This window comes from Aethina tumida, chromosome 3 (genome assembly GCF_024364675.1).
Source record: "Aethina tumida isolate Nest 87 chromosome 3, icAetTumi1.1, whole genome shotgun sequence".
NCBI classification, from domain to species: Eukaryota; Metazoa; Arthropoda; class Insecta; order Coleoptera; family Nitidulidae; genus Aethina; species Aethina tumida.
In genome coordinates this window covers 1,909,556-1,933,641 of record NC_065437.1, presented here as the reverse complement: position 1 = coordinate 1,933,641, position 24,086 = coordinate 1,909,556, and the positions used below count along the sequence as shown (strand labels likewise).

General features: G+C 40.9%; 8 protein-coding genes across 12 annotated transcripts in view; 3 read left to right on the top strand and 5 right to left on the bottom strand.

The window, feature by feature from the left end:
- Window positions 1–632: 632 nt before the first annotated feature.
- Window positions 633–4,467, bottom strand: LOC109599804 (myotubularin-related protein 2). The gene is made up of 11 exons (XM_020015838.2): window positions 4,302–4,467; window positions 4,155–4,247; window positions 3,899–4,099; window positions 3,585–3,845; window positions 3,319–3,534; window positions 3,125–3,261; window positions 1,809–2,016; window positions 1,582–1,752; window positions 1,316–1,523; window positions 1,008–1,258; window positions 633–948 (listed from the first exon to the last, which is right to left on the bottom strand). The coding sequence occupies exons 1-11, from the start codon at window positions 4,386–4,388 to the stop codon at window positions 886–888; spliced, it is 1,896 nt and encodes a 631-aa protein (XP_019871397.1). The 5' UTR covers window positions 4,389–4,467; the 3' UTR covers window positions 633–885.
- Window positions 4,468–4,637: 170 nt separating this feature from the next.
- On the top strand, window positions 4,638–6,942 carry LOC109599825 (zinc finger protein 558). The gene is made up of 9 exons (XM_020015877.2): window positions 4,638–4,914; window positions 4,967–5,249; window positions 5,305–5,478; window positions 5,529–5,647; window positions 5,699–5,823; window positions 5,873–6,222; window positions 6,272–6,456; window positions 6,514–6,711; window positions 6,843–6,942. The coding sequence occupies exons 1-8, from the start codon at window positions 4,807–4,809 to the stop codon at window positions 6,667–6,669; spliced, it is 1,500 nt and encodes a 499-aa protein (XP_019871436.2). The 5' UTR covers window positions 4,638–4,806; the 3' UTR covers window positions 6,670–6,711; window positions 6,843–6,942.
- A 44-nt stretch (window positions 6,943–6,986) lies between these two features.
- Window positions 6,987–8,972, bottom strand: LOC109599826 (testis-specific serine/threonine-protein kinase 3). The gene is made up of 2 exons (XM_020015878.2): window positions 8,558–8,972; window positions 6,987–7,696 (listed from the first exon to the last, which is right to left on the bottom strand). The coding sequence occupies exons 1-2, from the start codon at window positions 8,848–8,850 to the stop codon at window positions 7,051–7,053; spliced, it is 939 nt and encodes a 312-aa protein (XP_019871437.1). The 5' UTR covers window positions 8,851–8,972; the 3' UTR covers window positions 6,987–7,050.
- Window positions 8,973–9,205: 233 nt separating this feature from the next.
- LOC109599824 (engulfment and cell motility protein 2) lies at window positions 9,206–12,393 on the top strand. The gene is made up of 12 exons (XM_020015875.2): window positions 9,206–9,404; window positions 9,699–9,930; window positions 9,987–10,273; window positions 10,334–10,587; window positions 10,635–10,790; window positions 10,846–10,961; window positions 11,012–11,102; window positions 11,153–11,345; window positions 11,397–11,684; window positions 11,740–11,903; window positions 11,952–12,076; window positions 12,126–12,393. The coding sequence occupies exons 1-12, from the start codon at window positions 9,279–9,281 to the stop codon at window positions 12,278–12,280; spliced, it is 2,187 nt and encodes a 728-aa protein (XP_019871434.2). The 5' UTR covers window positions 9,206–9,278; the 3' UTR covers window positions 12,281–12,393.
- A 32-nt stretch (window positions 12,394–12,425) lies between these two features.
- Window positions 12,426–13,660, bottom strand: LOC109599811 (mediator of RNA polymerase II transcription subunit 4). Of its 2 annotated transcripts, none has more exons than XM_020015852.2 (3): window positions 13,644–13,660; window positions 13,384–13,463; window positions 12,426–13,326 (listed from the first exon to the last, which is right to left on the bottom strand). In XM_020015852.2, the coding sequence occupies exons 2-3, from the start codon at window positions 13,449–13,451 to the stop codon at window positions 12,585–12,587; spliced, it is 810 nt and encodes a 269-aa protein (XP_019871411.1). In that variant the 5' UTR covers window positions 13,452–13,463; window positions 13,644–13,660; the 3' UTR covers window positions 12,426–12,584. The 2 variants fall into 2 exon arrangements, with proteins under 2 accessions (XP_019871411.1, XP_019871412.1); XM_020015853.2 differs by lacking the exon at window positions 13,644–13,660 and having other exon boundaries at window positions 12,426–12,757; window positions 12,809–13,326; window positions 13,384–13,621.
- A 73-nt stretch (window positions 13,661–13,733) lies between these two features.
- On the top strand, window positions 13,734–16,256 carry LOC109599800 (phenylalanine--tRNA ligase beta subunit). Its single transcript, XM_020015836.2, has 9 exons — window positions 13,734–13,921; window positions 13,997–14,052; window positions 14,175–14,335; window positions 14,390–14,906; window positions 14,970–15,127; window positions 15,179–15,485; window positions 15,537–15,750; window positions 15,808–15,969; window positions 16,023–16,256. The coding sequence occupies exons 1-9, from the start codon at window positions 13,864–13,866 to the stop codon at window positions 16,172–16,174; spliced, it is 1,785 nt and encodes a 594-aa protein (XP_019871395.2). The 5' UTR covers window positions 13,734–13,863; the 3' UTR covers window positions 16,175–16,256.
- Window positions 16,257–16,399: 143 nt separating this feature from the next.
- On the bottom strand, window positions 16,400–20,569 carry LOC109599799 (intraflagellar transport protein 122 homolog). Its single transcript, XM_020015835.2, has 9 exons — window positions 19,863–20,569; window positions 19,588–19,805; window positions 19,355–19,535; window positions 18,833–19,303; window positions 18,304–18,775; window positions 17,953–18,253; window positions 17,312–17,898; window positions 16,881–17,259; window positions 16,400–16,824 (listed from the first exon to the last, which is right to left on the bottom strand). The coding sequence occupies exons 1-9, from the start codon at window positions 20,448–20,450 to the stop codon at window positions 16,431–16,433; spliced, it is 3,591 nt and encodes a 1,196-aa protein (XP_019871394.2). The 5' UTR covers window positions 20,451–20,569; the 3' UTR covers window positions 16,400–16,430.
- Window positions 20,570–21,227: 658 nt separating this feature from the next.
- Window positions 21,228–24,086, bottom strand: part of LOC109599820 (ankyrin repeat domain-containing protein 17) — a 29,561-nt gene continuing 26,702 nt past the window's right edge. For all 4 annotated transcript variants that reach the window (XM_049965044.1, XM_049965047.1, XM_049965046.1 and 1 more), the window contains 3 exons: window positions 22,899–24,035; window positions 22,479–22,607; window positions 21,228–22,417 (listed from right to left, as the gene is read on the bottom strand). In XM_049965044.1, the coding sequence (XP_049821001.1) occupies window positions 22,394–22,417; window positions 22,479–22,607; window positions 22,899–24,035 (1,290 nt within the window). In that variant the 3' untranslated portion in view covers window positions 21,228–22,393. The remainder of the gene's footprint in view (window positions 22,418–22,478; window positions 22,608–22,898; window positions 24,036–24,086) is intronic.

Sequence of the window (24,086 nt, the reverse complement as noted above, 5' to 3'; positions counted from 1 at the left end):
TTTTAAGATTCCCTCTGCTATTATGTATAAAAGAAAGACAGTTGTGAGACTTCCTAAGCAACTCTGTATAAAATTAAGACAGTTGTGAGACTTCCCAAGCAGCTCTGTATATAATTAAGACAGTTGTGGAACTTCCTAAACAGTCCTTCATACAATTAAGACAGTTTTAAAACTTCCTCAGCAATTCTGTATATAATTAAGTCAGTTGGGAGACTTCTAATTAGTTTCGACTAGTTCTGAGACTTCCCCAGCAATTGTGAATAAAATTAAGACAGTTGCAGTTCTACCTAAAATTAAGAGTATAAAACCTTCATCTGCGTATAAAATTAATAGTTAAGAGACTTCTGAAGTAGTTTTGAATAAAATTAAGGAAGTTGTGAGTCTTTTTAACCATTAATAGAGTTGAAAACTTCTTCAATTCTGTGTAAAATTAAATAAATTATAATAGAACTTTCTAATATATTTATCTAGTGAGTGTTGTTGAAGAATTTTGTTTAACATCAAGAAATACCTACTTATTTTTTATAGATATTTTATAATAATACAACCAAAATAATTTATTTATATATATATAACATACATAATATTTTAGAACATATAATTTGTGTATTTGTGATATAAAAGATGTGAAATCTTTGGTATAAATTTATTTTAATCTTATTACATATAACAAAATAAGACTTTTAATTCTAAAAATAAATAAAAAATAACTTTTTTTTAAAGCATTTGGTATTTGTACACGTGTACCAATAATATTTTTTATGAGAGGGAAATTAAGCATGACAAAAAAATTAACGGAAAATGTTTTTCTTCCAGCATGATGAGGTATGGAGTTTTGCTGCTGCACTGGATTAATTAAAAAACTGTTTCGAGTGAACGTTCCTATCACGACGGCGACACGTTGTTGCGGGTAATCCTCGACTGTTGCTCCTTAATGGAATTCTCCACCTGAAATATTCAATTGTTAACATCAATAAGATGTGTAGGGGAAGAATTGATGAGTTTACTTTTTGTTCAAGTTGCTGTTTAAGCCTCAGCATCTCGCGGATCCTGTGATGAACTGGATCTTGGGTCCTCATGCTGAGATTCCACCGGCAATAATACGCCTTCCACAGTTTAATGTGGCGAATGCTGGCGACTGGTACCAGAACTCTTTGTCGACCTCCATTCTCACACTCGTCCCAATACAAGGGGTTCTTGTAGGCCTCCAGTTGGCTGTTCGTGTACGACCATAAGGACACCGTTGACTCCTTCACTTCTGCAACGGCACGTTAATTAACACATTAACATTAAGGTTACTAATTTGCTGATTTACTTTCTTGGAGCCGTTCCCTGTCGGTGTTGCAGAGGAACGTGCCGAAACGACAGGAATACAAGTGGTCCAGTATTGTTATCAAGAAATAGTCATTAAATTCGAACGCGTTGGGGAACTGTTGGGTAATTTGCCACACGCAGTCCATGAACTGAAGGAAGACTGGTGAACGATCCGCATCTGAATGGTGGTCGTCTCCGTGGCCGATTCTCTGCAAACATTCAATTATCAGTAAGATTAATGAGCTTAGTTTTTGTCGGCTTAGTTACGTGTTGGAACTTGTGCCCGAACGACAACCACTCCTTCTCAATTAATACTTCGAAACCTTTAATTGTTCTGTAATAAGGGTCCAACATTAGCATGGACAAGGCGGTTAACTGAGCAGTTCTGTCCCAACCATCAGAACAGTGAACTAATACTGATGTTTTGTGGTTTTCAACCTATAAAACCCGACATTTAATAACAGTAACTTAAGTAAGAAGGCAACAAGGCTTACTCTATCAACTATCCTAACAGCACCAGTTAAAATACATTTAATGTGTTTGAGCCAATACGTCGACTCCACTCCGGATAGCCATTTGGTTTCGTCGATGATGGGATAGCAGAGTTCCTTCAACTTTCTCAAAGACTCACGCATGACGTGTATGTTGTGGATGTCCAGAAACACTAGCTCTGCATTCTGGTACGCGTCTTCGGATTCGTACCTAGGTCAAAGATTTAATTATGTAGACTCTATTAAATTATATCAGATACAGCTTCCTAAGGAGTCCACTGTAAGACGGTGACAGTTCTTAATAAGACTAAGACAGTTGTGAGTAGTTTTATACAAAATTGAGATCTTCTTAAGCAGTTCTGGTTAACATTAAGACAGAAGTCCTCAGCAATTCTATATGAAATTAAGAGACTTGTGAAAGTTCTGCATAAAATTAGAAAGTTATGATACTTACTAAGCAATTCTACATAGAATTAAGAGTATATTTTGCATAAAAATATGATTTTAAAACTTCCTCAGCAATTCTGTATATAATTAAGACAGTTGGGAGACTTCTAATTAGTTTTAACTAGTTTTAAGATTTCCTCTGCCATTATGTATAAAATGAAGACACTTGTGAGACTTCTTAAGCAGTCCTGAATGCAATTAAGACAGTTTAAAAACTTCCTCAGCAAATCTGTATATAATTAAGATAGTTGGAAGACTTTCTAAGTAGTTCTGAACAAAATTAAGACAGTTGTGAGACTTTATAAGCAGTTCTGTATAAAATTAAGACAGTTGTGAGACTTCCTAAGCAGTCCTTCATACAATTAAGACAGTTTTAAAACTTCCTCAGCAATTCTGTATATAATTAAGTCAGTTGGGAGACTTCTAATTACTTTTGAATAGTTTTAAGATTCCCTCTGCTATTATGTCTAAAATAAAGACAGTTGTGAAACTTCCTAAGCAGTTCAATATAAAACTGACAGTAGCAAATAGTTTTGTACAAAATTGAGACCCAACTTAACCTTCTTAAGCAGTTCTGGATAACATTAAGACAGAAGTAAACCTTCCTCATCAATTCTATGTGAAATTAAGGGACTTATGAAAGTTCTGTATAAAATTAGAGAGTTATGAAACTTCCTAAGCAGTCTAGAATAAAACTAAGACAGTTGTGAGTAGTTTTGTACAAAATTGAGACCTAACTTAACCTTTTTAAGCAGTTCTGAATCATATCCAGAGAGTTTCATACAAAATAAATAATTTTCACACAATTTTTACCCCATAAATAGTTCAATAATGAATATTTTAACATTTGAGTCTTGAAATGTTGCACTCACCCTCCACCTTTTGCCTTGTTAGCAATAGCATTCGCACTTGGCCTCGCATCCATTATGAACATCTTGTGGGACTGAGCGTTGGCGTCCATAATCAACTGTATGTACCTTTCATCCTCCCTGCACCGCTTTCCACTGACCTGCACAATTAACAAAGTTATCAATCAAATTGGAGAGCCTTTACTAGACATTATTACGCCGACAAGAGGTTGAGAACATCTAGTAATCGTCGCCTGGGACTCGGGATGTATCCAACTCAAAACTGGCACCCTGCCTCTGCTACGAAAGCCGGCCACCGCCCTCAAATCGTCGTCGTTAGCCTGGGCGGGCACCGCCCAAATCGCCGGATAGCTGTCACAAATCTCATACGTGTCGTTTATTTTGGATATTTTCCACATGTCGTTGTTCACGCCCTAAACACAACAAAATGTGGGTTACAGCAACAAATTAATTAAACAATTACCATTCGTTTTAGTTCAGCTATTGGCTCGTAGACGGTCCACCCGTTTTCCGGGAAGGTTTCGGTGTAATCAAAGGCGAAAAGCTTCAGTTTATGGGACAAAGGAAAGGCGTACTGCTGCAAGTTGACGAAGACGTCCCTACGCGAGTGGTTCTCTTGCTTGTGGGCGAAGCGCAGGTTGCGCATATCCTTGCAGAAGATTTCGATGCCGTAAGCGTTTTCGCCACGCGACGAGGCGCCGCCCACCTTTTCAATACGTGAAACCTGAGCACGAATTAATTAAAAATACTATAGTGAGCAGTTAAAGCACGACTTACAACACCCAGAGGGACGTCGATGACGTTGGGGGTTTCCTTGTTTTTGGGGCTGAAATACAGCTTATAATTTGTGACTGTTAATATGCCTTGTGAGGGCCCATCATAGGGGCACAAATAGGTTACATCTCTGGATTGTCCAACGACTTTTTCCCCAGGCAACAAAGGGGGGTCATCAGTACAATTAACTTCTTTGGAAGAAGCCTAAAACAACTCTTATTAGACGCCCAGTTTTACAGTAAATGAATTATAAAACTACATTTTTTCTCTCCAATGTAGATACAACATTTTCAGTTGATGTGGAACTTGAAGATCCGTAACTTTTACTGGGTGAAGTCTTACCCCAAGTTCCCTGCCGGCATATTACTTAAATTAGCTCGTTGTTATTAAAAACATTGTAACTTACATTGTCTTGTTTGCCCAGCGTATTCGATTTAGAGTCGGCGAAACTTAAATTCGGCTTGCTGAAGTGGTTCTCGTCCATTTCTATCATTTTTCTAATTGTTTACTAGTTTATACAACGAATGCAGTACATATATTTGTATACTTATTTTATAAGTGCACATAAGTTGTCATTAACTAATGACAATTTTGACGTTTAATAATAAAAATTTTGGGGGATTTTAGTTTTTTGACATGCAAATTGAAGGATTTTATAACATTTGAACTACTTCGTAGGTCAAGAAGTCACGAAACGGGTAGTTGGAAGTGGACTTGGTGTTGATATTTTTAATAATTTATTTATTTCTATACAAATGTTGTTGAAATTGGTGCTCTTAATATTAAATTATATAATAACATTAGTGTGGTTGTTCATAATTTTCCAAAGGTTTAAATTTAAAAGTTAAATTACGTCCGTTTAAAAGAGGGCGAGGAAAATACCCAAATAATTAATAATTAATTATTAAGTCATGAAACTGGATCAAATATGCCGAACCTGCTTGCGGGAAAAGGCGAATTTGAAACCAATCTTCGAGGCATGTGTGCCAAACATGCTCATGTCTTGCGCCTCAATCCAGGTGAATTATTTAGCCATTAACTGAAACCCAGGATTAAATTCGTTGTTTGAAGGTAATGATCAACGATGGCTTGCCCAATCAAATTTGCACGCAGTGCCTGCAAAGCGTAAACAAAGCTTACACCTTCAAACAACTGTGTGAGAAGTCCGACATGACTTTAAGGGAATATTTACAAATACGCAACATCTCACTACCCCCTGAAGGCTTAATAAACACCACAGAACAGTTCTTCAACACCAGCGACGACCTACAACAGACCTCCATTTTTCAAGACATATTCAACGATACAACCCACTCAATTGTGGACAATTTTGCCACACAAAACAACAGCACAGGTAAAACACTTTAATGACTTGTCTTGAGTTAATAAAATGATGCAATTAATTCTAGTGGTCTCAGATTTGGCCGAGACCGTACAAAGCTTGCAGATCATTGCAGAGCAATGCCTCCCTGAGTCCTGGGACGGGGATCAAATTGCCAGCTGCAGTAACTCCATGCCAACAGCACAAAACACCTTCCATTTTGACTTGTACAAATGTGACTATTGTGGAGACTCATTTAAGGGTACAGTACACTTAATTAACACGTTGTATTTCCTAACTGGATAATTTTAGATAACTGGAGCTTAGATGAGCATGTTAAAAGCCACAGCACTGATTTATTGGGCCACACCTTGGATAAACCTTTTCCAGACGATTCGTCCAAGTTGTTTGACAAGCCTTTTTTATGTAACGTACGTAATAGCTCAACTAATTGATTATAATTTAATTAATACACGTTGCAGATCTGCGACCGCATCTTCATGGACAACAAAAACCTTAAAAAACACATGAGGGAAGTCCACTTCATAATAGACCAAGTCGTCAACGATGTGGAGAAGAAGTTTTCGTGCAACATTTGTGGCAGAAAGTAAGTTACAAGTAAATTATTAACGTACAATTAATTTATTCGATTTCAGATACAAACATAACAAGAACCTGTCGGTGCACTTGCGCAGTAGCCACGGCGCAGGAGCACGCCCCTACCGGTGCACGTTGTGCGACGCCACCTTCGCCCTGGCTAGTTCGTGGCACAAGCACCGGCTCGTCCACATGGACGACAAGCGTCACCAGTGCCCGGTTTGTGGTAAAAAGTTCCGCCAGTCCTCCAATCTGAACGGGCACATGAAAACGCATACCGGTGATAAGAGGCACGTCTGCGCAGTGTGCGAGAAACGGTTCGCCACCAGCAGCAGCTTGGATGTGCACATGCGCAGTCACACAGGCATCAAACCCTACATGTGTCAGTCCTGCGATAGGTGCTTTGCCAGTAAGTTTTCAACACTTTAATTGACCTTTATTTACTGTTTCGTGTGTAGGTGCGACTGAGTTGAAGAAGCACAGTATGAAGCACACTGGGGAGAGGCCGTACTCCTGTTGGCATTGTGGGAAGTCGTTCAGCAGGAAGGAGACTAGGGATACCCACGTACGGTACCACACTGGGCAACGGCCCTACGCCTGTACGATCTGCCCCAAAAAGTATATTGCAGCAAGTCACTTACGGGTAGGTTTACGGTTGGAATTTGCCTTTAACAACTATCTGGTGACTGTTTTGTTACAGACACACACGAAGTCACACACGATGGAAGAAAAGAACCAGTCAAAAATGGATTTGAATAAGCACCAAGTGGGTCATGAGGTGCATCCTCCAAACTGCAACTGTAATTTATGTGCAAGCAGCCAGTTCGAGTCTTGTCATTTATTAAACCACTTATAAATCTCCTTTTATACGTCCACGTCTTATGGAAATATTCAACAGGTTGGTACATTTGTTAACAAGACTAATATATATATATATATATATATATATATATATATATATATATATATATATATATATATATATATATATATATATATATATATATATATATATGTTAATACTTGAAGGAAAGACTTTGTACCCCATTTTAAGAGCAATGTGGGCCTTGAGGAGCCCGCAAATTCATAAGGAGTAAAACAATAGAAATGTATAAAATATGTCATAAACACAATAAAACTATGAATGTCTAAATTAAATTTGAAAGCAGGTGGTCAGTTTAAATTACCCCATTTTATTTATACAATATACAGATTACAATTACATAGAATATATCACTCAAATTTCGTTGTGGATTTTCCCCTGTACCGCGGTGACGTGCCGTGTGTAGGGGGCGGAGCGTACGAGCCGCTTCTTCGTCTGCGCATGCCTCTCCTGTATCCACTCGTGCTGCGTGACCCGGTCCAAGTTCAGTCTGAGCGTCAGGTCGGGCTCCAACAGGGAACGGATCAATGACTTAGACGGCAACGAGATCTTGTTCCTGATCTTCGTCCTGAACACCCAGTTCTTGGTCAGCTGGTCGCGCAACAGCTTCGACACGTTCGAGTCGTCGAAGGGCATGGCGGCGTTCAGCATCATGAACACTATTATTCCCAGCGACCACATGTCGGACAGTTTCGGGTTGTACGGCGATCCCTGGATGACTTCGGGGGCGGCGTAGGCGGCCGAGCCGCAGTACGTCGAGCTGAGCAGGCGCCGGTTGTTGGAGTCGACGCAGTAGCGGGCGAAGCCGAAGTCGGCTATTTTGATGTTGTACTTGCGCGTCAGCAGCATGTTCTCGCACTTGAGGTCGCGGTGGGCGATGTTCAGGCCGTGCAGGTACTGCAGCCCGCTGATCATTTGTTTGAACCAGATTTTCGCCTGGCCTTCCGGCACGGCGCCGTTCTCCTTTATGTAGTCCAACAGGTCACCCTTTTCAGCGTATCTGTTTGATTATTGGGGGATTAATTGTTTGGTAATGGATAGAAGAATGACTCTTTTACTGTTTTAATAGGATTTTTAATTGTATATTCTTGTTGTTCCACATTAACAACAACATTATTTTTATGTAGAAGAATATTTTATCGTGGGAATTTGTAGATAAAAATTACCTTTTTACACTAAAACTGTATTTTTTATAGTGTCGACATCAAATAACAAAAAAAATCATACTATAATATCATTATTCTTTACAAAACCAGACAAATTCAACTTGTGTTTACACAAAATCAGACATATCCATTTAGTTTTTAAGGTTTCTACCCTTAAAATTATTCTTTTAGTATTAATTTCATCAGATTTCTTATATCATTACATATTTTGAACCTTTTGCTGTTTGATGAATGAGGAGGGTTCATTCAAAATCAGACATTTCCACATTTCACCTCACTCTTTTAGTGTAATGTTAACAACTACCTAACCTAACCTAAACAAATTAGCAACGATGTTAACAACAACCTTACCTAACCTAACTATCAAACAGTAACCTAATCTAACCTAAATACGTAGTGCTGATGTAATTTGCTTAAGAATAAGTATAGAAGAAAATTTTGTCATTGGAATTTGTGAATAAAAATTACATTTTTACCCTAAAACTAATAAAATAAAAAAATAGAATTCATAAAAAATAAAAAAAAAATGTTTTAATAAGAGTTTTGTTTCTCCTATTGCTGTTGTCTTTTATTCTTAGATAGAAGAATATTTTTTCTCCCATTAATGAATAAATAGTTTTTGGTGCGTTAATTAAACCACTTAATGGGAAGACGCTTAGTTTCGACCGAAGGTTCAGTCCAGCCACCCCACGTACCTCATGAATATGAACACCTTGTGCCCCCGTTGCAGGATGCTGTGCACCTGTATTATGTGCGGATTCTCAATGTGCGTCAATATGTCCAACTCCCTGGGATAAAACTTCTCCAGAAACTCCTTGGGCGCCTTCTCCTTGTCGAATATCTTGCACGCCAGTCGCGCTCTCTTCAAACCATCGAAATAATCAGTCACGTGGACGGTCGCGTAAGAACCCTGACCGATTATCCTGCCGATGTGATAACCGCGCTCTTGCAATGCCGACAATGTATTTCTGGGACTCAGAGTCGCCATCCTTTATACGCACTATTGGGCCACAAGCCATTCAGGGCTGGATCGTTCCCTTCTGATACGCAGGATTTTTTCGGTCAAATTCATACAAAAAATTACTAAGTTATAAATTTTATGAAAGTAACGTGACGCAACGTCAAATATATGTAAATAAATATCAATCAATTTAAATATATATATATATATATATATAGGTGGAAAATAAAAACATGGCCAATCAATTATTTATTTATTTATTATTGTGTCTAAGCTGTTTTAAAGCACCTCACATAAACGTTGTTTGTGCGAATGATAACAATATCTAAATTAAATAAACCAGCGTGTGTTATCAGTGATAAGAGTAGGAGTTGATATTGAACGTTTCCCAGTTAGTCAACCATGACGGAAATCAGTCATTTTTATAGAGTAGCATAATTGTATTGTTGAAAAAAATGTGTGAGCATATAGCCAAAGTGGTTATTGTCAAGTATGGCTCCCAGGAAGCTGTACTGTATGACTTAGACAAAAGAATGACTCTTGATGATATTATGATAGACCTCCTGAAAACTATTGGCGTGGTAAGCTCAAATTTATTGGTGAAACAAAACATTTCTGTTGCTTTTTACTTAAGTCCCAAAGTTTCCTTGTGAATTCACAAAAATGTGTTGTTGTTGAAGTTGAGCAGTAACCAAGAGTTATTAAAAGAGGTGTTTTAAGCCAATGAATTTTAACTACTTATTTTAGCAACACCTCGTATGTTACGTATTGTTTACTGTAAAAAACCACGATGGAACTTCCGTGATGTCAACGACGGAAGCCCCCCTCCCCATATCATTGTGGTTCAAAGATTAAACAAATAACTATCATTGCAGCCAAACTCCAGAGTGTACACCTTAAAATTGGAGGAAAGGAAAAACTACACAGGCAAACAGTTCTACATCAAAGACGTGAGCTCAATCGAAAATGCCGACAGGCTCAAAATCGTTTACACCATCGACTACCAGATGGACGTCATATTCCAGTACATGGAGACTGACGCCAGGGACAAAGTCTTCGACGACCTGCGGGAGCTGAGCGTGGTGGACGAGTTTGTGGCGGAACTAGGTAAGGAACCACCCTCCTTAGGCCTCAATTTAATAACGTTAACACACGTGTGACAGCCAGGACCAACAACCACCTAAAGCTGATGAAGTACTTCGAGACGCACCAAATGAGGAACAACGAGATATTGGCTTGCTGCCTCAACTTCGCCCACCTGTTGAAGATCGACGGCATACGGGGCACGACCCCGAACATCCTGACGAAGACGCTGCAGATCGTTAAGAACGACAAAAGTGTTTTGGTGGAGGACGACGAGTTTGCTGGCGACGCGGTGAGCAGTGCCCTCATGGTGCTACGCAACATTTTGGTCAGCAGGTGTGAGTTCTTCTATGACTGGCAACAGACGGTACACCACATCCAGTTTAAGATGTTACACTAGTACTACTAATGTTGTGATTGGTTGTAGATAATACGGGAGCTCCCCTTTACCCAATTAATGTACTACTTATACGAGCCCAAGTACGAGTTGGTGGGGGCAAGCGCCTTGTCGCTGATCAACATGATTCTAAGGAGGTGCAAGGGTGAGAAAAGGACGTCCTTGATTAGAGAGTTGAACCAAAAGAAAAACAAAGAAATAATATTGAAGTATGTAATCGGAAAGGGGAAGTTGGACGCCTCCATTGAGCACGAACTTTACGTGTGTCAGACCTTCTTGTTAAGGTAACTAAAGCACTGTGGAGGGACACTATTTCACCATAAGGTTTCAGCTTGTATGCGGACGCCATGAACACCTTTCAAAACTGCAAAGACTTTCAAGAAGAGAGCGAAAAGGGGGAGCTTGATGACATGCACAGAAGAAGCATAATATCGGTGTGCAGTGACGAGGAGATCCCGATGGAAAACTTAGACAAAAGCAAATCTAGGTACCACCAAACATTTAAAATTTATTATAAACATACATTTTTGGGTGTGCTTCAGGTTTTCCATGGCATCTATCTTGTCTGAGAGTTCAAGAAACTCTTATGGGAGCTCAATCAATTGCACGTTGGACGTTGAGGAGGGCAACATCAGCATTTTAACGGCGGAGTGCATTTGTAAACATTTTATACGTTATAAGCATTCTTTAGTTACTGTTGTTTTTCAGCCTACTTTCGTAAAAGACACGCAAAACTTTACCACCAGTCGCAGATTGAAGAAAAGACGTACAAGCCAGGAATCATATCTTCAAGTGAAAGGTAAAACTGAACCCATCAAAGGTTTATAATTAACACTTTGGCCCTTACAGGGTGGTTAAGATGTTATGTAGGCTTCTACACATTGGTAAAACTCCCGACAAAACCAGTACCACCTATCAACCACTGGTATTTTCTTGTAACATGAAGGAACCATTCCTGTTGGAGCTGTTTTCAAGAACCATGTGGCTGTTGTCCAAAACCAGGACTGAAATGAAGGGCTTCAATGAGTCAGACTACGAAAAAGTACAAATCTAATACTTTAACACTACATTTATAGCTAAATAATTGTTTTAGGTACTACGTGTGGTGTATGAGCAAGTAAAAATAATACTAGAAAAGAAGCTGGACAGTTTCGCCCAATTAACCAACGAAATGGGGAGGATTAACTACGAGACGGTGGCCAAAATTTGGGAGGAGAGACGCCAAAAAGAAGAGGAGTACCTCTTAAAAGAGCACCCGTGCGTCAACGTGCTAAGAAGGCGTTTCGCCAAGGAGAACAAAAAGGAAATACTGAGGCAACGCCTAAATTTCATGAGGACACCGGTTAAAATGAAAAGGGCTGTCGAGTCAGACGAGAGAAAGGTTGGGTAATAAAATAAACTGAGACGTCAACTAATTAGTTATTTATTTATTGCAGAAGCCTTATTTAATACCAGTTAACGTATTCCTTTCGGAAAATGAACAAGTAATCTACATTAGGGGGGAACAAATAGGGAAGAAAAGCAAAGGGGACGACATAACGTGTGATGTCCAGTCCATAACAAATTTGGCTCATGGAAAAAACTGCCCCCACGCCTCAGAGTATGGATAACTAACACATCAAAGTATTTTTTTAACGTCTTCTTTTAGAGTTCCAACTGATCCATTCAGGGCTTTCAGCATAATAGTCGAAAAGACTCAAAGAATCAGTCTACTAGCTGGGAACGAAAAGGATGCTTGTTACTGGATCGACGGGCTATCACTACTAAAAAATAGTACGGTACTGTTTTTGTATAAACTAATTTTAATGGTTTATTATTTTAGTTGAAGAAATAAAAAGTAATTACTACCAAAACGACTTGGATACTTTGGTGGAAATGGATTTGAAGTTGAGTTTAATGGATTTACAGAACGTGATGGTTCCCAAAAAGGCACCAAAGGTTCCTTTGCCTCCAGATCTTCTCCCAGTAATGGGATGAGTCATTGTTCCCTTAATGTTAGGCTTAAATTATTTAATTACTCATAAAAACATTGACAAATTATTTTTAAAGATGTGATTTTATATTCATGAACAAAATTATTATTATTATTATTAGAAATAGTACAATTTATAAAATAAACAAATCACACATTCAGGTGTTTTTATTTAACATAATTTAATAATCAAAATTATTACACAATTTATATGTTAAATTGGTACCTCACAAATAAATTATCAGTAGAACAACTACATGTTTTAATTAAAATCGAACAAAGCAATAACTTAATTAACTCATAGTGATACTATTGAGAATCACTTGAGGACGAACTGCTTGAATCTGTCGACATGACCTCAACGTCTTCGTTTTCCTGTTTGTGATTCCTGGTGTCGATTGGCACTGTCCCCTGCCCCATTGTTATGTGCATTTCACCTGAGGGATGCCAGGCAAACTGGTTTTGTTGCGAAGCTGGTATTTCTGTAAAACACATTATATAAATTGGTTGTTTAACTAATAGTAAATGTATACCTCCAGTGTGCCCGGGTCGGTGCAAGTCCGACATACTGCTTTGTTGCTGTAACAGATGGCCGTTAGTGGGGTCTGCCAGACGCCCCAACAGCCCCAGCCTCATTTCAATGTCTGTGGGGTAAGGCCTCCTCGGGTCGCCTTGCTGCCACGTCAGCGGGGCGCAAATGGCGTTCGAGGCGCTAATCCTGTGCGCAAACTTGATCAGCTCCTCTGACGAGACCGGCTTCTTGTTTGCCCTGGCTATTGACTGTAACTTTTGATTGGCCTGGTAAATGGCAGTCGATAGAATTTGTTCCGCCTCTTTGAGCTGTTTTTGTAGCTGGTTTATGTCTTGATCTTGCCTTTCAACCTCAGCTTTAAGTAGGTCCATTTTCTGGTTTATCAGGGCTTGTTCGGCTGCCAGTTTTAATGTTTCTTTGAGCTCATTGTCTTTGGCCACAAGTAAGTCTGTTAGTTGGGCGTATTCGGGGCCTGATAACTTGTTCGTTTTTGGTGCTATGGCGTTTTCTATGATTTCCCTAAGGAATAACAAGTAAATAATAACATTTAACTCAGAAATTATTACAGAAGCTTACTTGGATATTAATTCCATATCATCTATTATGTACAAAAGCCTTTCTTTTGTACTTATTTGGGAGCTCATTTTGTCTCACAACTGTAAAATAGGAATTAATAACAATTTGAGGGTAAAATTCAAAAGCTGTCAAACGCATAGAACAACAAATATGGCAAAGGGTACATTACAACTACACAAACAATACAAATTAACTACATAAAAGGTACATTATAGCTATCTACATAATAAAAATTTAATATTAAATGTTATTTAACTAACTATACGGTTAAATTTGAAGATTTATTACGTTACTATTCGCTAAATGTTTAATTAATAATATATATAAAATGTTATCTTGAATAAAGATTCAAGGTGTGATAATTATGTTAGGTTAAATAAGGTTATGTGAAACGTCAGGCTGAGGCAACACTTCGGCAAATTGTTAAACAAAATTAATTTTCTATATTATTTAATTTAATTTATTAAACAAACTTAAAAAATGCCAACAATCGGTGTAAAACGGGACCTTTTATTTGAAGCTTTGGGAAAAAAGTACAGTAAGTATATAAATAATTAAACATATGTGTTGGAATTAATTAATGAAAATTGTAATTAATTAATAATTGTTTTAGCTGATGATGAGTTTCAAAAGTTGTGCTTCGAATTTGGGCTGGAATTGGACGAAGTAGTACGTATTATCTATAAAAATTGAACATGTAATAAAAATCCAATTGATTAACACATTGAATCATTTTATTAGAGAATTTACCATTAAATACATATAATTTACAATTAAATACTTTTGTACAGACAACAGAGAAGCAAATGATATCAAAGGAACAAGGTGAAGACTCACAATTATCCCAAGGTGCTTCTGAGGATGTAATTTACCGTATAGACATTCCTGCTAACAGATATGACTTATTATGTCTCGAGGGACTTGTCACAGGATTACTGGTGTTCCAAGGAAAGTAAGTACCCACTAAAACTTATTAAAACCAATTATTATCCATGACATGTTACAGAATGTCCCCACCACAATTCAAAGCTATCGACAAAGGGGACGACAAAATAAAACTAATAATTAAGCCGGACACCGCCAAAATAAGACCCTTCGCAGTGGCAGCAGTGCTGAGGAACCTCCGCTTCACCACAGACACCTACAACAGCTTCATCGACCTGCAGGACAAGCTGCACCAGAACATTTGCCGGAAACGTTCCCTCGTGGCCATAGGCACCCACGACCTAAGCACATTAAAGCCCCCATTCTTCTACGACGCCAAGAAACCCACCGACATTAAGTTCGTACCTTTGAACCAGACCAAGGAGTACACAGCTGAGGAGCTGATGACTTTTTATTCGACCCACGCCCAACTCAAGCAGTATTTGCACATAATTAAAGACAGCCCCGTTTATCCTGTTATAACGGACAGCAACGGGGTCGTTTTGTCTTTGCCACCGATTATTAATGGGGACCATTCAAAGATTACCCTCAACACCAAGGACGTATTTATTGAGTGTACGGCCACAGACGTCACTAAGGTACTTCACTTACTACTACTACTACTAAAGTTGTGTGTATTGTAAACTAATGTATAATTTAAGGCCAAAGTTGTCTTGGATACAATTGTGGCGATGTTCAGTCAATACTGCAGTAACAAGTTTGAAGTGGAAATTTGTGAAGTTGTGTACCCCGATGGCTTAAGATTTGCCACACCTGAGCTCCAGTACACCAGTCGGACTGTGTCCGTCGACAAAATAAGGTAACTAAACACATAATAATGCTTTAGTGGTGTTAATACAGGGATTTAAAGGTCAAAGATTGGCATTGACTCAGATGGTGAGACCATTGAGGCTTTGCTGAACAAGATGGGGCTGTCACCGAGTTTAACTTCAGATGGGGACAACATAAAGGTGCATGTGCCACCCACACGCCACGACATCATGCATGACTGCGACATTTACGAGGACGTGGCCATTGCCTACGGTTACAACAACATTAAGCGTACTGTGCCAGACACAAACACAATTGCCAGCCAGTTGCCTGTTAACAAACTCTCTGATTTGTTAAGAGGGCCAATTGCCCAAGCTGGCTTCACTGAAGCTTTAACATTCACTTTGGTGTGTATTAAATTGTTAGAACTTTATTGTTGTTGTTATTGTAGCCTTCAGTGTTCCAGGGACGACATTTCTACTAAGCTAGGCCTTGGAGGCATTGAAGAGGTGCCAGCTGTGCACATTTCCAACCCCAAAACTTTGGAATTCCAAGTATGTCGTACAACTTTACTACCAGGCATTCTGAAGACGATTGCTGCCAACAAAAAGATGCCTTTACCTCTTAAAATCTTCGAAATTTCCGACGTTGTTCTAAAAGACTCAAACTCAGGTTGGTACAAATTAATAAAGGCACAAAATAACCTTTAGTACTTGTTGTGTATTACAGAAGTTGGGGCCAGGAATGAGCGACGAATTTGCGCCGTAAACTGCAACAGGAACGCCGGTTTTGAAGTTGTGCACGGCCTTTTGGACAAAATCATGCTCCTTTTGGAAGTTCAGTGGTCCCCCAAGAGGACCAATGTTGGTTACTACCTGAGAGCCGGACAAGGTGACTTAAGTCAACAATTACTGAAATAATTTAATCATACGTTTTCATTTCAGACCCAGCTTACTTCCCTGGACGAATGGCTGAAGTTGTGTGCAACAATCAAGTTATTGGGAAGATTGGGGTGTTACATCCAAACACATTGTCCAAGTTTGAGCTCAACAATCCTTGTTCTGCTCTTGAGATCACCATTGAACCTTTTGTTTAAACAGCATTTAATGTTTATTATTAAATTATTATTGCTTTATGTTCACCGGAACAATTAAACACAATAAAAGCAAATGTCGAAATTTTGTTTACATAAGTATAACCTCACTTTTCAGCACCAAATAACTAATTAATAAAATTAATTTAGATCCTAATACAAAAAGAAACGATTTAATGTTTATTACTAAGTTACTTTGTATCTCCAAACAATTAAATAATAATAAAATAAATACAAGACGTAAGTTTATATAACATGGTTACATAACAAAAGCTTCATTGTTGGTGGGGTTTCCATCAAGTGGGGTACGACAAAAAGGGCAATAGCCCTTTTGCAAAGTGTGCAACTCGAAGTCGTCCATGTGAAAAGCCTTGAAACAAAAATTGCACATAGTAATAGGCAAATCAGGCAGCAAGTTCCTGTAGTATTTAAACTTAAGTGGCTGCTCATATTTGCAGATCATCACAGAAGTGCCATCCAGAGCCAGCAGGTGAGTTCTGTCCAAAGTAACGGGGGCAAATTTGCCTTCATCATCCTTAAACGCCCCCAACCTTGATGTGAATGGGTCCGAGTCTGGTTCTTCATTAACAACGAGTTGGAGGGTTTGGTGGTCTTCGTCGTAGATGTTTTGTTTCCAGGACGAGCCTTCCTTGCTACAATTGAATACATTAAATATATAGATTTTATGCAGTTATTTATTATTAATTACTTTGCTTCAGCCACAGGCGTTTCTATTAGCTGCACAGCTTCATTATCAGAAATGCCCTCGTCTAAGACAAACTCAACCAAAGGCAAGATTTCGAAGCTAACGTACGAATGGACGAACCGTTGGCCGCAGTTGGTGCACTCGTTGCCCACCCCCATCAACGAGTTGTAGGTGGAGCAACGGTAGCACATGGGCAACAGCTCCTCCGGGTCACTGAAGGTCCTGGCACGGCTGGCGATGCTGGCAATCTCGATTTGCTCCTGGAACTTCTGCGGTATCTGCAGCTGTTGGATTTTGTCGAACAGCTGCTTGGCCAACTTGTTGGCGCCCAGTTTTCTGGCCTGTTTAGCCAGACTATACATTATGGCGAACTGGGACACACCTGAAATTAACAAAAGATTAATAGGGAACAAGTTGGTGATGTAAATTGGTACCTTTGGGTTTGTTCTGGTGGGTTTCAGCTAGTAGGAACCTGGCGATGTTAAACAGGGCTTCAGGCATGAATGAGGTGAACGGCTCCTCCAAGTACCGGTACAACGCGTGGTATGCGTAGTAAATGCCGGCCAGCCTTTCATTCTCCACAAAGTCCTTAAATAACTCCTCATGCTTCCCTTCATACTCCTTATCCTTCATCAAGTCGAGGCACTGCCTGGACAATATCCAGTAGTAGTACCCGGCGTCTTCGAAACGGTGCTCCGACACAGCATTGTCGGTTAGCTGGCGCAAAACCTTGAACGCCTCCTCCGGATGTCCGGCGGCGTGGAACGCCTTTTGGGCCTCGACGAAACGGTCACTTTCCGCCAACCAGTGGGCGTACGGTACGTACACCAAAGCCTTGTATTGAGGCAAGTTTTGAAGCAGGGCGAACGCCTGAGCCCAATCCATAGCTTCCACGTGCAGTAGTAGTACCGCCTCGCTGTCCCCCAGCTTCCTGTACATCTCTGCCGCCCCGTCCGACTTCCCGAGGCGTTTCAGCGACTGCGCAATTTGCAGAAGCGACGCCCTCTCTGTGCGGTCCAACCTAAGAAGCAACATTCATGGTGTCACACACACACACTACTGTAATATTACGTACTTTCTCCCCAAATCCAGCATCTGATCAGACCACCCCCGTTCCACGTAGATGTCGATGGCTGATCGGGTGTCCCCGATGGACAGGTACATGTCGGCGGCCGCCCGATGCTCGTTGATGTTTCTCGCCCACTCCGCCTTCTGTCGCACGAGGACGTTGTTGTCGCCGGCCGCCCCGGCATACTCCTGCGCCTCGTCGAACATGCGCAGGTCGGTGTACATCGTCAGGGCTCTGTGTTCCTGGCCCGACTTCGAGTACATCTTGGCCGCCTCCTTCAGTTTACCCTTGTGGGCGTAGATGTCGCCTTAAAAACATTAATTAACAAAAATTAATGATTAATTGTTGTGTTTTTACCTAGTAGTAGCTCTTTGTTGACGTCCCCCTTTTTCTGCTGGTCTTGAAGGTCCTGGATGAGCTCGAGGAAGGTGAAGTCTTGAAGCTTGACGAAGGCGAGGCGTGCCACCGTCAGGTCTAGGGACTCTAGGGCGGCGTGCGCCAGGTTCTCCCAGTCCCCGTCGGTGACGCCCAGACAGGCCACCTTGTAGGCCTCGTCGAACATCTTCTTTTCGATGTACTGGTACATGGGGGCGCTCAGGGGCAACTCCACGGAGTTCATGGACGCGCCGTTGAGGCAGAACACCTTGGAGCCGGACAGGCCGACCACGAAGCCCGAGAACTTTTGCCTATAGGCGGGGAAGTCCACGATCTTGATGGAGAGGCTGCTGTTGCCGCTAAAGGCCAGCATGTCTTCGTACAGGGTGTTGAAGGCGACGCTGTTGGTGGCCGGCTCTTGGAAGTACAAGTCGGCTGTTTTGGAGTCGAAGACCTGCCACAATAAACAATAAATGTTATTAATTTATTAAGTGTGGAAGTGGTACCGTACTTGTAAGAGTCCGGATTCGTCCACCACCGCCAACTTTTCCTTCCTCTGGCTGACGTCCAGACACCTAATTCCATCCGACACAGTTACCTTCAACAACGGGTGTATGTTGTTGAGGTATACCTCCCACACCTGCCCATTTTTCAATCCCAGTATTAACCCCTCCTTGCCGGGTGGCCCTCCGATTATTTTAATGTAACGAATGGGGCTTTCAAAGTCCCAGGTCTTTTCCTTTTCCCCGTTGAAGAACATGCTCTGCAACGTCTTCTCCTGACAGATCACCAAGTGTTCAGTGCAAACCACCAGCAAGCTACAGTCGATTTTTTGGGTGATCTTCTCCTTGGCTCTGTAGTGCATGTCGTTGGCGTCGTTGGAGTACAACTCGTAGATGACCACGCGTTCCGGCAGTTGTACTGCAAGCCTGTTTTTGTATATTGCTATCTTTTTAATCAAGTCCCGGCATTTTATTCGTACCTTAAATAAAATATAAGAATTGTCCACAATAATTAAGTTAACTTAAGTTACCTTTTGTTCAGTTATTAGATGCTGTATGATAACATCAGTCATGTTTTCCCTAAAGGCGTAACGTTCCTTGTAGAGCCCATGGACTGTGTTGAATATTAGTTGGTAGTAAGAGATGGTGCCATCCTCAGAGCCCATTGCCACATAATTGCCACTTGGGTGAGGCTCACAGCACCAGACCCACCTTTAAATGTTGTATGTTAATGAGTTTTCATGTTAATGTTAGTTACTATTACCCTTTTTGTGGCTCACCAACGGTACCCAATTTAATGCCGTCCCTTGTGTACATGGTGCTCATTTTATTGATGCCACTAACAAGGATATATTCTCCATTGGAGAAATAACGCATACGTAATGCTTCGTAGCCAATAAATCTTTCCTTCCCAGATAATTTACCACCCAAGGTATAAAAGGACAAGGTTTTATTCCAGTCAGCCACACACAACATGTCCGTCTGCAATTATTATCAATTTGATAGTTGGTTTAAATTAAATAATTAAAATTGAGTTACCTGTTCGGCGTCTTTGAGGGTGCTCCAGGCGATAGCCCAAATAGAAATCCCATTGGGTCTCTCTATCCGGCTCTTTTCCTCCCCCATTTTGTTCCTGATCGATATGACCCCATTGTTCAAAGCCAGAGCTATGTACTGCCCATCATTGGTCCACGAACAGGAGTTAATCCTACCCGAAATCTTGTGCTTCTGCACCGCTTTCTGTTCGGTGCTCCAAAAGGCGAAGTCAGTGACGGCACATGAAGCCAACTGATGCGACAGCGGATTGAAGGCGATGCACTGCACCGAATCCCCATGGCTATACTTCAAGAGCCCCTCAAGCTTGTTGGACCATATAATGACGGTTTTATCCGCACTTCCGCTGGCAAATTTCTCGCCGTTCCTGGCGTAACTGACACAGTGCACCTTGTCCTTGTGGCCCTTGAGGGCCTGCACGAGACGGCCGTCGTTGGTGTCGTAGATCAGCACCCTGTAACCGCCGGCGGCCACCAGTTGCGTGCCGTCCGGGCTGAAGCACAGGTCGTAGATGCTCTGGCTCACTTTGTCGCCGTCCTGCAGTTTGTCCACCCATTTCGGGAGGGTACGCATTTTTTAACACAACCGTGAACTATAATTGAACAACGTAAGTCAGTTTCGGGATGTAGGAGACATTTTTTGGTTGATTTGATTTGAAGTTTGTTTACATGGAGCAAGCGGTTGCCTAGGTGACTGACACCAGACGTCACTTTCGAACTGGTCAGGGTCGGACTCGGTAAATTTTATAATTTAAGGAACAGCAGTAAAACAAAGACACCAGACGTGACTTTCGAACAGGCCAGGGTCGGACTCAGGAAATTTTATAATTTAAGGAACGGGAGTAAAACAAAGCAAAACTTTATTAATTGAAATAATATTAATATTATTTAGTTAATTAAATTATAATCAGTTAGAATTATTAATAAAATAATTATAAATAACTATTGAATAAGAGTAAAACTTTGTTAAAATGGCTAAAAAATATTGATGGAGCTGATAAATATTTAAACAAGATGAATTATTAGATACTATTTAGTTAATTAAATTATATTCAGTTTGAATTAACAAATAATTAATTAGAAATATTGAATAAAACTTTGTTAAAATGACTAAAAACAATGATGGAGTTGAAAGAAAATTCTTTAAATGGAATAAATTAATTATTTAGTTAAAATTAACATATAATTAATTAAAAGTAAATACTAAATAACTGTAAAACTTTACTAAAATGGTTAAAAATAATAATAATGAGTCGTACCACTAAAGAGTACTGATGTTTTGTAACTACAAAGTTACATATTATGATATTATGAAAGGATAAGAAGGGAAAAAGGTAATAAACAATATAGATACAGTGCATAAAGATATATTAAGTCTTCATGTACAAGCAATATTACATAATATTCCGTTTATTATAATCAATCCTACACGTTTGTTTAGTGGAGTGTGTGTGACGGTGAGCGACACGAACCGGACCGCAACCCTCCAGCGTCCGATTCGGCTGTCTAGACCCACTGAACGCGTCACCTACCCGCCTGCCTGCTGCAATTAATATGTAGGAAACAAAAATATATAATATTCGAATAGAGAACAAATAAAATGACAAGTATACACTTGTGTTCCTATCGCCAATCCCTCAATACCACTGCGCAACTACATTATACATTATATGGTTTTTTTAGTAGTATATTTAGATATAATATTATGTCTAAACTTCATGTGAAGCCGTCCTCACTTTCAAAAAATCTCTTTTTATTTTAATTATTTACAAACAGCACATCCGAAAATGCCTACCGTCGACCCCGCGACTGCGGGGTGCCCGGGGGGCGAAGTCGCTAAACTCGCACCCTCTCTCTCGGACTGGCCCCCGGCCAAGACGCCATCGGCCCGACGAGAGGGGAAATTTATAAAACATACAAAATAATCATCGTAAAGCACATACATTTATTATAATAGGGGGACGCTCTGACGGGAGAAGACTTGGTCGGGGGTGTGGCCGCAGCGGATGGCATTTTGTCCGCATGCGTGTTAGTGTGTCAGCTACTGAAAAAAGTAACAACGGTTCTTCCTTTAAATTTTTTTTTTCTGTCTTCCATTGTAAACTATAAGCGGTTATAAAACAAATGAGACATGCAATTAACTTACTACAAGTAGAATAATTCGATAAGGATCATTTTGTCTTTAATAATAATATAATAATAATTATGTACAACGATCATCGAATGCGGGGCGTGAATACAACAAACAGTACTATTTAAACGCGACACCGTAACAAATCGGTCGCTGTTCCGTTATTTTTCTGGTGGCAATTGATTTTTTTTTATTAAACAACTATGTACTATTATTTATTTTTGACGACTCTCTAATGCAAGAGATAGTTTTTGTCCGTTGATTGCAAACATTGAAGCTACAATTCGCCGTTCATATATTGGGAGATGATTCAGAAAATTGCGCTTATAGTCTCCCTGCACCCTTCTATTTATCTGCCCGCGTCTGAGTTTTCTTGTAGTTTAGTTTTACTGCCATTTACTGTTCCAGGACTGAAACAAAACAATCGATGTTTAATTAACTTGTTTGTATTTGAAGTGATCAACATTTTACCTTGTCTTGATGGTCTAAGTTGGGCCTGGATGCGTCCCAATTTAAGTCAGGAAACTCCTGACGCATTCCCATGTGCGGTGGTTGCTGCTGATTATAATATGGAGTTGTGTGGAAAGTTTGATTCATGGTCTGTGGAACACAAAAAGGACACTTTAAAATATCGTTTGAGTCGTACATTTTGATAATAACCCCTGATATTGCAAGTGTTAATTTACAAAATCAGAGGTTAATACAAATAATAATCGAAAATAAACATTAAACGGAAGGAAAACAATAATGTTGATGGTGAATTTCTTTAAACGATACAATTTAACATATATTAAAACAGCACTTATCAAGAAATTAACACTACCCAGGTATAAATACCCAATTGAGGCTGTCCAGCTGGATTAAAACTAACATCCAAACGCCTCAACTTACCGAAAAGTCCATAACGGACGACATGTCGTCGAAAGTGATGCCCTGCCTGATGAACTGCTGGTCGTGCATCCACCGCTTGTTGTCGCCGCTCAGCATACCTCCAGCCGACCACTGATGGTCCAAGTTAGGCGGCTGTATGCCACCGCCCGTGCCGCCGCCGCCCCCACCGTACGCCGACTTCCTCGCCCTCTCGGTGCCGATGGGCTGCGGCGGCTTGCGATCCTCCACGAACGACGGTTCGTTCATCAGCACGGTCGGATGGTTGAGACCGGGCGACATGATGGGCGACACCATGCCTATGTCGCCGCCGTTCTCGATGTGTATCTCGCTGCCGGCCACACGGGCCAAGTTCTGGATGGTCATGCCGGCCATGCCGCTTATGATGTCGGGCGGCGGCGGTGGCAGGTAGAAGTTCGACTGTTGGACCTGCTGCATCAGACGCAGACTGCGACCGCTGTACTGGTCCTGCGATATCTTCGACATTTGGTACATGTTGTTGTTCTGGCTCTGGTTCATGGGGAAGCCGTTGAAAAGGTGCTGGCTGCTGTTGGGCTTGTTGGGCGGCAACGAGCTGTTGTAGCTGGCAGAGAAGTCCGGTGCCTTCGGGTTCAACCTCGAAACGGTCACCGACTGGAGGTTGGACTGTTGCTGCGGCTGCGAGAAGTTCATTGGGGGCATGTAGGCCTGGAAGTGGTCGGCGTTGCCGCCGGACGAGTTCAGCAGCGGCACGTTGCCGATGGGGCCGTTGTTCTTGGCGAAGAAGTCGTGCATGTCGTTGGCGCCACTCTGCGACGACACCTGCGGCCTGCCGTGCGGCAGACTGCCGATGGGCGCCAGGTTTTGCGTCTTGACCGGCTGGTCGGGGAACGTTTGATAGGAAATCGCGGAGGAGATGTTCGGCGGTGTGGTACTATTACTGCTCGTTTTCGAGGAGACCGGCGAACAGACGGCGCCGCCCCTGTAGCCCGGCGCCTTGGACGCGTCCACCTGCGGTGGGGGCTCGTTGCTGAACATGTTCTGCGCCACCTGCGACTGCGCGTTCGAACCTCCGGTTACCGCCGCGAAGTTGATCGGCTTCTGAGATTCGTGCTCGCGTTGCCACATAGGCTTATCCGTCGAGTTGAACAGCGAATAAACCTGTAATTAAAAAAATTATTAATTTATTACTTATTGATTTTGTTTAGTGGA